The sequence below is a fragment of the Notothenia coriiceps genome, unplaced genomic scaffold (assembly GCF_000735185.1).
Source record: "Notothenia coriiceps isolate Sejong01 unplaced genomic scaffold, NC01 NC01_scaffold00027941, whole genome shotgun sequence".
In the NCBI taxonomy this organism is placed as follows: domain Eukaryota; kingdom Metazoa; phylum Chordata; class Actinopteri; order Perciformes; family Nototheniidae; genus Notothenia; species Notothenia coriiceps.
Window position 1 is genome coordinate 91597 of NW_011360642.1, and position 13465 is coordinate 105061.

General features: G+C 38.2%; 2 protein-coding genes across 2 annotated transcripts; both read left to right on the plus strand.

Moving 5' to 3' along the window:
- The first annotated feature begins 3432 nt into the window (after nt 1-3432).
- On the plus strand, nt 3433-7123 carry agxtb (alanine--glyoxylate and serine--pyruvate aminotransferase b). Its single transcript, XM_010785559.1, has 11 exons — nt 3433-3753; nt 4106-4298; nt 4586-4650; nt 4781-4881; nt 4975-5045; nt 5149-5233; nt 5351-5449; nt 5540-5609; nt 6075-6170; nt 6295-6423; nt 6758-7123. The coding sequence occupies exons 1-11, from the start codon at nt 3481-3483 to the stop codon at nt 6866-6868; spliced, it is 1293 nt and encodes a 430-aa protein (XP_010783861.1). The 5' UTR covers nt 3433-3480; the 3' UTR covers nt 6869-7123.
- A 159-nt stretch (nt 7124-7282) lies between these two features.
- On the plus strand, nt 7283-10178 carry thap4 (THAP domain containing 4). The gene is made up of 5 exons (XM_010785558.1): nt 7283-7394; nt 8670-8823; nt 8981-9090; nt 9390-9493; nt 9646-10178. Exons 1-5 carry the CDS (start codon nt 7370-7372, stop codon nt 9760-9762), a joined length of 510 nt encoding a protein of 169 aa, XP_010783860.1. The 5' UTR covers nt 7283-7369; the 3' UTR covers nt 9763-10178.
- Nucleotides 10179-13465: the final 3287 nt, after the last annotated feature.

Below are 13465 nucleotides of genomic sequence, written 5' to 3' on the forward strand. Positions count from 1 at the left end.
GAGAGTCCTGGCCCAAGATAGGTAACAGCACAGTTACAGACCATTTTAAAACATAAAATCACATCACAGTCATACAACAAGTTAGCCAAAGCATTTACAGCCACAGCGGCCTGCTTCAAGGTCATTTAGAGCCGCTTGGAGTCAGTTTGTATAACTGTCAACAGCACAATGTGTTTTGTCATTTCTTTAGGAATACAATTGTATAAGAGGATGATACATGAACATATAGGCCTCAATAAAAACGTTCTCAATATACTGTATGTATAATGAACTGGAAAGCCTGGTTAATGCATGTGCTGCTGAAGGATTCAATACAGTTGAGCAAGGTACAATTATAAGTCTGCATCTGCACCATGTTGCACTTTTTAAACCAACAGCAGCACCAGAGATAATGCGTGCATGCTTTCACCTCTCAGACTCAACCTGACTCAGCAAATGCATTGTGAAGAGGATCAAAATCAATTAAGCATTTTAAATTAAAGTTTGGCATAAGTTTTTTAAACTGAATGTGCCAGTCATAGGCTATGGAACAAGGGAGTAAGTGGTAAAGTACTTTTTCTTTTTGACAATTATTTTCATAATACAGCATAGGCCTATTTTGTTACACGAAGAGCCCATTTCTCAAGCATCTTTAATGAGAATATGTGCACATTTTAGAATAACTGGTTAAGTAAAACATATTTCTGATTATGTCCTACCAGGATTTAGTATTGAATAAGAAACCAATATATCTGTGGAAACGTGGGGTTAAGGTCTTCGTTCATCCACAGTTATTTGTATTTACATTGTAAAAAATTAGGATTAGAAATGAAGATAAGAACACTGTTCTGTCTTTTAAACTTGGATGAACTGGCCATGGCCTTGTACATAAACTGAGAGTCATGGCGTCATTCATGACAGTTTCATAACGCCCCCTGTGGATGAACTTGTACAGCATGCATGTCTTTATCTTTCTCTTCCTCTTTCCGTGTCCCTCCCAGCTCCTCCTCCTGCTCTGTTTGGGTAGATTTTGAGTGTTACGTTCAGTGCAAAGGCCAATATGAGGAAAACATTGTGTCCAAATCTATTTGCCAGAGGTATAATTATTTACCCAGTCAGACCCAGAGAGGGGCCCCTGCTGGCTGTGACACAACAACAGTTACAGTTACACGAGATTATACTCAGTTACTGACAATAATAGAAAGCATGCACATGTTGAGAGGAAACTGATTTTCAAAAAGCCACCCGTACGAACAAATGCCAAACTTCATTGCATCTCATCAAAAGGTGTTAGTCTGTGGAATAACTGTAATGATGCACTGAAATATTGTACAAGTCTATCTAAACTGAAAGTATTATTTAGGAGCCAAATCATTAATGGTTATGAACAGGACCTGTAAAATACCATTTGTTGTTATTTCTTGTAATTGTAAAAGGAATTTCTTTCTGATTGTTTTGCAAACAAACAAAAAGCAAACAAATTAACAAGACAAACATGTCGCTGATGACGATCACCTAATATTTTATTTATAAGAAAAATATATGCTAGAGGGGGTAGGAACAGAAAAGTTTTTTTAAGCTTCTTCTTGCCCCTGTTGAACATGACAGAGACTATCTGAGAATTATTATTGTTTTTTTTGTTTTGTTTTTTTTATTATTATTTGTTTGTACTTTGTTATAATTGTTCATTTGAGTGAGAAAAAAAAAGGAAAAAAAGAGAATATATATATATTATATGTATGTTTTTGTTTCTGACATGTTCAATACATTGACTAATAAAATTAAATTAAAAATAATAAATATGATCTCTTAAGTTTCTGGAGCAAAACTTAGCTTTTGTTTTCTTTGTTAGTGGAAATGTTTCACCTCAATGGTTTGTCTGTGTCAGTTTAATCCCTCTTTCAATCTTTAACATTCACTAAAACATGATTTCAATGATTGAACAACTGAAGAAGAACTGGATGACATTGTAGTTTACATAATGTTAAAGTAATTGCTGTTTGCTGTCAATTTGAGATCAAAACTGTGAATACTCTTACCAGCTATGTTTTGTGGAGAATTAGCCACAACAACAATCCTATACCATTAATAATACTCCCCATTCCGGTTACTCATCTCTGTATACACCTGGCACTAAAATGATGTAAAAGTGTTACATAATCCCAGCAGAGCAGCTCAGACACAACACACTTCGATCACTCAGAAGTGGTCAGAGGTTAACAAAGAAATCTGATTTTACTGTATGCACTCTGCATATTCCACCAAATCCTGTTTGTGTTGGAAAATGTATTATGATTCATCAAAAAAATTGAACATGAGATTCATTCTGATGCCCGTTGATCCGTTGATGACCTGACACCCGAAACAGGTGAATAAAGATAGCTGTGTGGGTAAAAAACGTTTCAGGCCCTTGTGTGACATTTTATTTTGTGTGTGAAAAATAAAACCTCTAATTTGAACGAGAATAAATAACAAAGTCAATGGGAATGCTTTTAAATCTTACCTCACAAAGAACATTAAACATTATGTATGATGATTTGCACGATAGATAATAACTTTGTGTCTGTTTGAGTGTGTGTGTGTGTGTGTGTGTGTGTGTGTGTGTGTGTGTGTGTGTGTGTGTGATTGGCTCTCTGAGAGGAGACTCCTCTTGACAAAAGCAGCGCTGGCTCAGACAGAATCAACAAACCACCTGCATCTGACCTGAACCAGTTCTGTTTGAATGTCCTAACTTTCCACAAATGTTCAACAGTCATGGAGATTAAGTTCAATAAGTCACAAAAACAGTTGTGGTGGATCAAAACTGTAAGAAAGAATGCCAACACGCACTGAGAGTGTTCACATTGGCAACACTTTTCTTACATTTTGAACTATTTCCTATGTATGACCTTAAAGTAGTCACTTTATACTCTAAAAATCCAATAAATATTTATACTGATGGAATAAATGTTTAGATACCAATTAGTTTGGTTAAAGTTTCTTTCTATGGTCTTTGTCTTCTCTTGGGTTAGTCTGGTGTTTAGTTTGTAAATCTCAGTGTTTATTACTTGCAATTTTCCAATGAACACAATGTGTTTCTTATATTAAATATTCTAGCCCACTTTCTTTTCTCTTACTTCAAAAGTCTTACCGGTTCCCCATTTCACATATCTCCAATATTTATGATTACCTGTATTTTAAATATGTTTTAATTAACCAAAACTAAACCAATAAAACGATGTCATGTACAAAATTATGAAATAATTTAATTTGTCTTGAATACATTTTAAATGTGGACGCTTGACACTTGGCTGGATAAAAACATATTTCTTAACATAATTTTGTATTTTGTTTATGTGTCTCCCAGCCTGAACTAAAGGGCAGGGTTAGCTGTGAGGGGAGGCACACCGCCCCTTGGCCAACAGGTCAAAGACCTGTTTGTTTTAAATATGTACCTAAAACTCCTGGTCAGGTTCATTTCCTCAGTCACTCGGGGTAGGCTCTCAGGAACCAGCAGCAGTCATGCAGCGGGCTTTGTTCAGCCGGAGCGCGCTGCTCGCTCAGCAGGCAGCAGCGGCCCTCGACGGTCCGTTGGCCGCCAGGAGCGCGCCTCTGCTGCTCAGACTAGATCGCTCCATGTCCTCCGTTTCCATCCCACCGCCGGCATGCATGCTCAGGCCGCTGGAGACTCCACTGCGTTACCTGTTCGGACCTGGACCATCAAACGTTCCTCCACGTATTTTAGCCGCACAGGGCAGGCCGATTATCGGTCACCTGCATCCAGAAATGTATGAGGTAAAGGCTTTGTTTGAACATCTCAATAGTATACAGAATTCATTTAGTATTGTTACATTTTAAAATTGTGCACACTTGCTCATTAATTAGGGTAAAGGACAACTTGCGAAATATTTTCTTAACCACGGAAATATTAGTTTTCTTAGAATACATTAAAGTTGAAGGTTTGTTGTGGTGCAACACATATGTTAAAATACATTCTTCAGATTTTATTATAAAAGTTATCAAATAAATATTTGCATATTATCCCAAATCAATGGCAATTGCACTGAAATAACTTCAAGTGATTGGTAACAATAACTGACTAATTAAATGCTAAACGAGATTTCAAACTTTGTATTGTCTCCGCCAGATCATGAATGACATCAAGCGAGGGATCCAGTACATCTTTCAGACAGAGAACAACATGACTATAGCTATGAGTGGCTCCGGGCACGCGGCCATGGAGTGTGCAGTGTTCAACACGGTGGAGCCGGGGGAGAGCGTGCTCGTTGGCGTCAACGGTATCTGGGGAGAGCGCGTCGCAGAAATTGCAGAAAGAATGGGTACGTCTTTACGCAAGGTTTTACGCACGCGTCAATTGGGTCTCCAAAGAAGACACACATACGTTTACACGGATTGTGCACTCTAGCATTATACCATGCATTCCTCTACCTATCTCTCTTTCTATTGGTGGAAAGTAACAAAGTACATTTACTCAAGTACTGTGATTAAGTTAGGTTTTAAAGTACTTTAATCTAATAATATCCATGTTCTGATTATCTGATTACTTCTTTCACCTTTCTTTCATTCTATCCATTACAGATGATGACATTTGTTTTTACACTTTTAGGTGCCAATGTACATAGAATGGTAAAAGCACCTGGAGGATATTTCAGCAATAAGGAAATTGAACAGGTAGGCACTATCATTTACTAAAGCTAGAATAAACCACTACACAAATGTCTACCTCAACCAGAACTTGTATGTGACTTGTACAAGTAACAAGAACACATGCGATTAAACTCACTTCTACATCTTTCTGTAGGCTGTAGAAAAACACAAGCCCGTCCTGTTTTTCCTCACACATGGAGAGTCCTCCGCTGGCCTCTGTCACCCAGTAGACGGCATTGGAGACATTTGCAGAAAGTAAGCCTCCGAATGCATCTGCCTGAACATACACTTCCATAAAATGACGACATCAAATATAATATTTCCCCTATACTGTCCTCTCTCCCCCAGACATAACTGCCTCTTCCTGGTTGACACAGTCGCATCTCTTGGTGCAGCACCAATTTTTATGGACAAGCAAAGTAAGACTATAAAATAAATAAAACAATGAATAACATCAGATCACATTCTGTCAGCTGCTACAATGTGCTTGTGCGTGATGTAATCTGCCTCTTGTGCTTCCAGATATTGACATCCTGTACACTGGTTCTCAGAAGGCTCTGAACGCGCCTCCTGGCACAGCACCCATCTCCTTTAATGACAGAGCATGGTGAGGGGGGGCTTTCTGTATGCATCTGTCCATTTGAGAGATACATTTCTGCCACTGCAAGGATTATTAGAGTTAGACCATTCATGTATCTATTTGTCTCCCTGTTACCCCTCAAAGCCACAAGATGTTTAACAGGAAAACAAAACCAGTATCCTACCTCTTCGACATGACATGTCTGTCCAACTACTGGGGTTGTGATGGCCAACCAGCCAGACTGTAAGTCCACAACGGTTTCATGTCACCTAAAACCATATTTTAACTTAAAGTATTATTATGAAACGTTTTTTGGTTGGCTCTGGGTTTTAGATACCACCACACCGGTCCAGTGTCTGGATTCTTTGCCCTGAGAGAGAGTCTGGCCATTGTTGCTGAGAAGGTAAAGGGAAATTAAATACATATTAGTATCTTTGTTTATGTGATCTAAAATGTATTTACGTAGGCCTACACTGTATTTGTCTTAAGCCAGTTTGTTACAGATACAAATTCCGGGCTGTGATAGGGGCAAACCATGCTCTTTATTTATTTTTATTAAAAAAATAAAACTATAAGTGAAATAATAAAACTATAATACCTAGCAAAAGCATAGAGCAAACTATCAATAAAAAAGGAGATTCTTCATGTCTGAAAAAAGGAGTAGAATAAAAGGTAGTATTTATCAAATCCTGCCTTTTTTAATATATTGTAAAATGTGATATAGAAGTTGTGTTTTCATTTAGCTAGAAAAAGCACACAACCTCTATTACTGCAGCAGTAGTTTGGCCTTGTAATGGCAGTGTCTCTAACTTCTGGTCTGATTCTCACGTACCTCCTGGTACCTCCATTGATCTTTGTCTCCCTCTAGGGGCTGGAGGAGTCCTGGAAGAAGCACAAGGAGGTGGCAGCCTACCTTTACAGGGGATTGGAGGACCTGGGCCTCAAGCTCTTCATCCCTGATATGGTGATACAGACAACAACAAAACGACACGCTAGATATAAAACGCTAAAGAATATACGAAAAAAGTATCAGTTTGGAGCTCTGTATATCACTGCACTACAACCGACAGTTATGTTGTATCCTGCAGGACCTGAGGCTTCCCTCTGTCACCACCATCGCCATCCCTGAAGGCTACAACTGGAGGGAGCTGCTGGCCTACATCATGAAACACCACCAGATGGAGATGACTGGGGGCCTGGGTCCTTCAATGGACATGGTGGGTGCTTGCTGTCAATATGATAACCCTGTACAGTTGACAGACACATGTATGCCTTTGACATTGTAGTCATTATCAGCTGACCTGTAGATTGTAGATGTGAACAATAATCTCAGCATCTTTGCATCAGGTTGCTCTAAAAAGATAACAATGTCTCCCCAAATAAACATAACCAGGGAAATAGTCTCATTAAGAATATTCTAATCAAGTAAACATTAAGATCAAACCACATCAGTTATAGCAAGAGCAATGTTGTCAGTTTGTAGCCTTTACAGCTTTCTGAGTCATGCTGCTGAGTCATTTTTAATGCATTTCCCACCTCTCGTTTCATTAGGTGATGAGGATTGGATTGATGGGATACAACTGCGAGAAGACCAATGCTGACATGGCACTGCGTGCCCTGGCAGACGCTCTGAAGAACTGCAAAAGAGCAAGGCTTAATTAAGAGAACGTTCTCCATTCAACCTGTACTCATTCATTGAGGAATAAAACATTAAGTGTCCCGAAAACGCTAGAAACCTGGAACAGCGCATCGGTTCTGCATGTGTCTGTGCTTTTGACGGTAGAGATTGTATGAAACCTAAGGCAATGGGCCTTTCGTAAGTACACTAGTTTAGAAATAAAGGAGTAGATGTTTTCATTTATGTTCCACTCTCAGTGCACTGAAAGCTGTCAATAAAGTGTGCTTTAATTTATCAAACACTCATTTTCCTGCCTTAATGTGTGATAACAGTACTAATGTCAAAAGCATGGTCAAAAGTCTATACATGTGCTTAATATGAATCAGAACTACATTACCCAGGATTCCCTTCTGTGATAGCCGTATATAAAATTGATTAACAACACTGTCGCAGTTTATTACGTGACATAATAGAGCAGCTGTGTTAGTGCTTCTTCCTGATTTATACTCGCTTTAGAGTCTATTGACTGCAATTTGGATTATAAAATGGCGTGTCCTGCAAATCAGACAGGTAGGACAACGGTTAACATTTATAATATTATATTATACACATATTAGAATCAATGTCAAATGTAGGTTCATGCTGCAATGTCGCAGGGATCAAATGATACCTTGCAGTAAGGTTACTAAAAAATAATTCGGCAGCTTTTTAGAGCAATAATTTACAAAAAATTATCAAAGTGCAAACGTTACATTTGTCCTGAGGTTTGTGAGTTTTTAAATCAAGCTTATCTTTGAAATTAGGATATCAGTGAGCTTTAACAACCGAAAGTAGCTTACTTCCGTGACAGTAAACCAACCAGGGATAGGTGGAGACGTTGTTTTAGTACTCTGACTTTTAAATGGGTTATGTTGTGGTCTGCGAATCAAAACGTTGCCAAATTTTGCTGTGATAAATGCGTGTTATTTGCAAAGTGTTACTTATATTATTGATATGAGTTTTGAACAAAACATCCACCTTCCTCTGAATTTACTGAAGAGTCTTCTTCTGGTTTCTGCCAAATGTCCTTCGCTCCATCGCCACCTACCGTTAGAATGGGAGAGCTGCAGCACAGTGTATACAGTGCATTTTTATTAGGACTCTTCCTTGCATCTAATTCACATTTTCTTCCCTCCCTGTTGCAGGAATATACGTTTAGGGGGCTCTTTTATTTCACATTCTCCAGTTACTTAAAAGCTCTGCCATAAAGGTTAACTTAACAATTTTACTGTTCAATACTGTTCAGATTCTGGTGACATTGTCAGCAAAATGTGTAAATCAAAGACATTGGGATTAAACCATTTAAATAATATTAAAAACCTACCTGAATAGGATGCAGTCCAGGCAATATTGTTATAACTATAGCAAGAGTTCTCGTTTCTATTCTACATTTCCAACATAAAATGCAACAGTTGTTTTATGCTTTACATAAAAGTGAATGACAAGGAGAGATAGCCTACACTTTGATCAGAAGACAATTAGATACATTTAAACAAAAGAAAAAATAGAATTAATGGAAAAATAAACGCTTTAAGGAGAAATTATTAAGAGTATTTTGATTTGTTATCTTGGTGTTTTAAAGGTGTTACTCTGGTCTGTTTTTTTACTCCCAATTGTATAACATTGTGTTTGTTTGATTAAAAGTTCATTCAAAATGAATGACATGCTGAGTTACAGTATATTAGTGTATTCTTATTTGTGGCATCACCCATCACCACCTGATATTGATTGAATTTGTTCTCTGTTTTCATGATAATGGAGCGTTTGATGATATTATTTCCTGATTATGATGTTTTTTACCATCAGTGGAGTTAAACCAAGCCCTCCTCGCCCTCGACTGGCTTCTGGGTACCTGGGAGTCGGATGAACCTGGTGAGGGCAATTTTCCCACCATAAAACCTTTCCACTACACAGAGACACTGAACTTCAGCCATGTGGGACAACCAGTCATCAACTTCACGTAGGTAACTCTGGGAGAATTTAGAAATGTAACACTAAGCTGAAACATTTTGTGGTTTATTTTCTCAACTCTTTGTTTACATCTTACCTTAGGAAATGTGCATCCTGTTAACAGACTTTATGTTTTATTCATTTCTCGTTCTTATTTTGTTTGACAGGTTTAACGCCTTCCATGCAGAGACCAAAAGGCCCATGCACAGGGAGTGTGGTTTCATTCGAATGCAGCCGGGAACTAACAGAGTGGCGTTCATTATTGCACAGAACTCAGGTGGTTACATTCATGTTGCTGGATGTACCCTTGTTTTGTATGTACTTGTATTTCTGTTATATGTGGTAATCACTCAGATGTGCAAAGGCCTGATATGTAGTGTTATCTGAGGTAATTGTAAGGTTAAATTGAATATATAAATATAAGAGATGCATTAGTGAAGAGATATATTCCAGACATGACAGAGAGATACATTTTTCTCATAAACTAAACTTAAAATTGTGCATATAGTGAATTTGTAAGCGCTAACTTCCTGTGACTTCAGACATGTTTTGAGACCAGTGTGTCTTTATGTGCAGGTCTGGTGGAGATTGAGGAGGGGGATCTGACCGGGCAGCAGCTGAACCTTCAGAGCCAGGCGGTGGCCCGGACCTCCTTCGCCAGAGAGCCGCATGTGCAGAAGGTAAAACCGGTTCTCTGATCCTGCATCATTAATAATTCATATTAACTACTGCCCACACACAGTCCAAAAAGCATCAACAAAACATAACTTGTTTTATTCAATAAATTATTTATGCTTCCTTTTGTGCTGATGTCCTTGCCCGCACTCTTCAGATTTCTCGAGTGATTCAGCTCCGATCAGATGGGAGGCTGGAGCAGAGCGTTTCCATGGCAACAGACAACCAGCCTCTGATGCAGCACTTGCACATCACCTACCGTCGGTCATCATAACCCAACAGGCTGCTGGGCTTCTTATAATAGCAGTATTTTGGTAAGGAAAGACAAAGGTTGCTGAAATGATAAAAAATCACTGTTAAGTCAATGAATCATTTAAAACAGCTTGGGGTAGGGTGTGTATTATTGCATTACAGTGAAAAACGTGTAGAGATATATTCAAAAATGTAAAAAGCCCTGTGGAGTTTTCTTATGAACAAACACACATTATGATTACATTCAGTTTCAAACACCGTGTGTGTGTGTTCATGAGGTTTAACACACATTTAACACATTTCCTTCCTCATAGAACAAGCTATTTCAAATACTCCATTATTTACAGCCATGGTAAAGAGCAACCTGTCTTCTTCTTCCCTGCATTTGCTGGCATTCTGCTGTATATCTCAGTACATTACCATCACTTGTAGATTACTGAAATAGAGTTAAACCAGAAACTACAGGTATATAACTCCACTGGGACAATTTATTAAAAAAGAAATGTATTATTATTTGCACTTAATGGCCTTGGCTAAGTACGGGTGCTTACGGTATATTTATATATATATATTGTCTGGATATTTATTCTTGGAGCTGGTCAGCTTATAAAGCTCTGAACTAATGTTGTGCTGTGTTCTCATGTCTTGAACTTTCATTACACTAAGTTACAATTGAAAGGTAAAGTAAGTGCTGTCCTGCTGGAGTGAATGAAAAGGGTTTTGTGTGTAAAAGGTCAGTTATTCTTATCAGTGTTATTGTGGTTATGGTAAAGAGTGTCATTTATGTGTTTGTTTGGTTTATGTCTGTCAGTGGACAGTTCATAAATATAGATGTTCTCACACGGGTTGCATTAAAAAGAAAAGTGATTTGACTTATTTCATTTGACTTTGTCTTCATTTATTTTAATAACTTAATGTTTTTAATCCTCTTGATCGCTTCTTGGACTTTTTTGGAGCATTTTATAGCCTTCAGTAAACGAGGGGGGGAAATGTTGTGCTATGACTGACATGCAACAAGAACCCACCTTTAAACCCCTGTGTCAAATCAGTGGGTAGTAGCATCAAAGAATAAGCAAAAGTGTTTAGATTTGTTAAGTTTATTATAGCTTTTTAGAAAAAACATTCAGACACACATTTATAAATTAACACTGAAAGTTACAATCATCAAGCATACCACACAATCGTCCTGGAGAGCCGTGGTCTTTATACTGCAGTGGCTTCAAGTCACATTCAATATAGAAAATAAAAATCATAGATACAACTTTATACAGATTTAAAAAAGGAATCAAGTTCACCAAAATATATGCATACAGTTCATACTATTCCTGTGTCCTTAAGTTCTTTGGCCAAAATGAGACCCAACATTTCTTGGTCAACGATGTGTGGAAGCGCAGCAGCAATAGTGTAAATCAAAGAAGTGATTGCTGTTGAAACACCTTAGCTTCATCATGTGATAGCAGGCCTTTTCACACTCGGAAAACTCACGAGACCCAGCCAGCTGAGCACAGATTTTCGTTTCAAATGAGGTTTTCACCTCAAAATATTCATTCAGGTTAATTCTCTGAAACAAACACCAAATCAAAGCATTGAACGTTTAATCTCAGGAGTGCAAAATACCTCACATTCAACCTGAACACCATCACACTTTACAGTTACAACACTGGAGGTGTCTACCGCACCAGTGTAAGCAGTGTGAAAGTATGCAGAAGAGGTGGAGTGACACAAACTTAATTCAATGCCATTTATGCTCTTGAGTGACAACTCTTTGGATGAGGAGAAATCACTTGTCGGAAACTGAGATGACACAAACACGATGCTGATGAAACATTTGTCGATGGTCATTCAGCAGACTGACATCTGCACGCAGGCACGAACCATCGCCGACCCACCCATTATGATTGAGTCTGAGATCACTACAATGTACGTGTACATCATGAAGGAACCATGAATCAGCACAGGAGTAATCATCATTGTTTTAAATGACATTCAAAATCTCAGACTCAATCATAATGGGTGGGTCGGCGATGGTTCGTGCCTGCGTGCAGATGTCAGTCTGCTGAATGACCATCGACAAATGTTTCATCAGCATCGNGGGTGAATGACATGTAGTATGTAAAAGCGCTTTGAGGGGTCTTAAAGACTGGATAAAGCGCTATATAAGTACAGTCCATTTACCATTTATGATGTTTGTCAATTTGAACAAATAATTTCCATGTCAAAAAGTCACAGTTTGTCGTAAAACTGTTGAAATATAAGACTGTGAAAAATACGCAACAGAAGAATGTCATGCAAAGTTGCCTACCTGCCTGCCTTCCTTTGATTCTCTCTGAACTGCCTGATCTTTTTAATGTTTAATGTCAACCATTTGTGCAGATAGCATGAAGTAGAAAAGATCGCCGATGCTAATGTGGCGTTAGCGTTAGCATTTCTCCCCCGGGCTTAAATGGTGTATTATAGAATGATCACATCGGTGTGACAGTACTCTTCAAAGGGTTCACGAAATATGACTACTCTTACTGTTTAACATTTTGGGTTACTTCATTTTACTTCATGTTAAGGCTGATACAAATGACAAGGCTAAGACTGTAATGCTAACGTGCTTGCTACTAGCTAGGTAGCTAACTTGATCCAGCCACTCCTGGTCCTTTCATCAGACGGGAAGCGAAAGAACGAGCAAGACCCATTGCTGGTATGATAATAACCTGGTACTAAGCACTCAGGCACCTTGTTAAAGTTATCTTATCTTAGCTATCTCTTATTTGGTGGAGGAAAACAATTGTGACATCAGTTATGACATCACTTACGCGACTCCGGGATTTGTAGTCTTTCTAGTTGAGTATTTTTCATAGTTTTATATTCCAACATGTTTTACGACAAACTGTGACTTTTTTTACATGGAAATGATTTTTTAAGATTGAAAAACATCATATGTGTAATTCATGGCACAATTCAAACGGGATCGAAAGATAAGTTTTCTCTCTTCATTGACTTCAATACATAATTTTTCCGATATAAGGTCCCATGGAGTAGATGGGCGTGACTTCGCCACTCTATAGAGAGGCGAAGTCCCTCCCCTTCCGGTTGAGCTCCATGGGACCTTATTTCGGAAAAGTTATACATTTATATTTCAACAGTTTTACGACAAACTGTGACTTTTTTGACATGGAAATTATTATTTAAGATTGACAAACATCATATGTGTAATTCGTGGCACAATTCAAACGGGATCAAAAGATAATATTTCGGCCCATGAGTCCCCCCGGAAGGGGAAGGACTTTGCCTCTATTTAGTAAGGTAAAAAGCAAAAACGCCTCTCAGACGCTCTTCCGTTTACGTGTTTAATAAAGAAAAACAATTGGACGGAGATACACAGATTGGTTTGTAGTGTAGGCCTACACTTATTATCATATTTTAATTTAAGAAAAACATTAATTAAAGTGAGCAGGATCACAAGCTTGTATGATAATACATCACTGCAAGGCCGGCCATATTGGGTTACACAAAGCATAGACTCATAAATCCTCTCTCTGTGAATTCCCCTGCACTTTCACAGCAGACTGTTTATACAATCACTTCCATATCCCTTGCAGACCTTCCATTTTAGGAATCTGCCTGCAAGATATTGAGGCATTACACCTAATTATCCTGTATACATTACATACCATAAGATAATGTACAGAAGACGCTGTAGCTCTACACATCTAATCATTAGTATTGCTCCTACG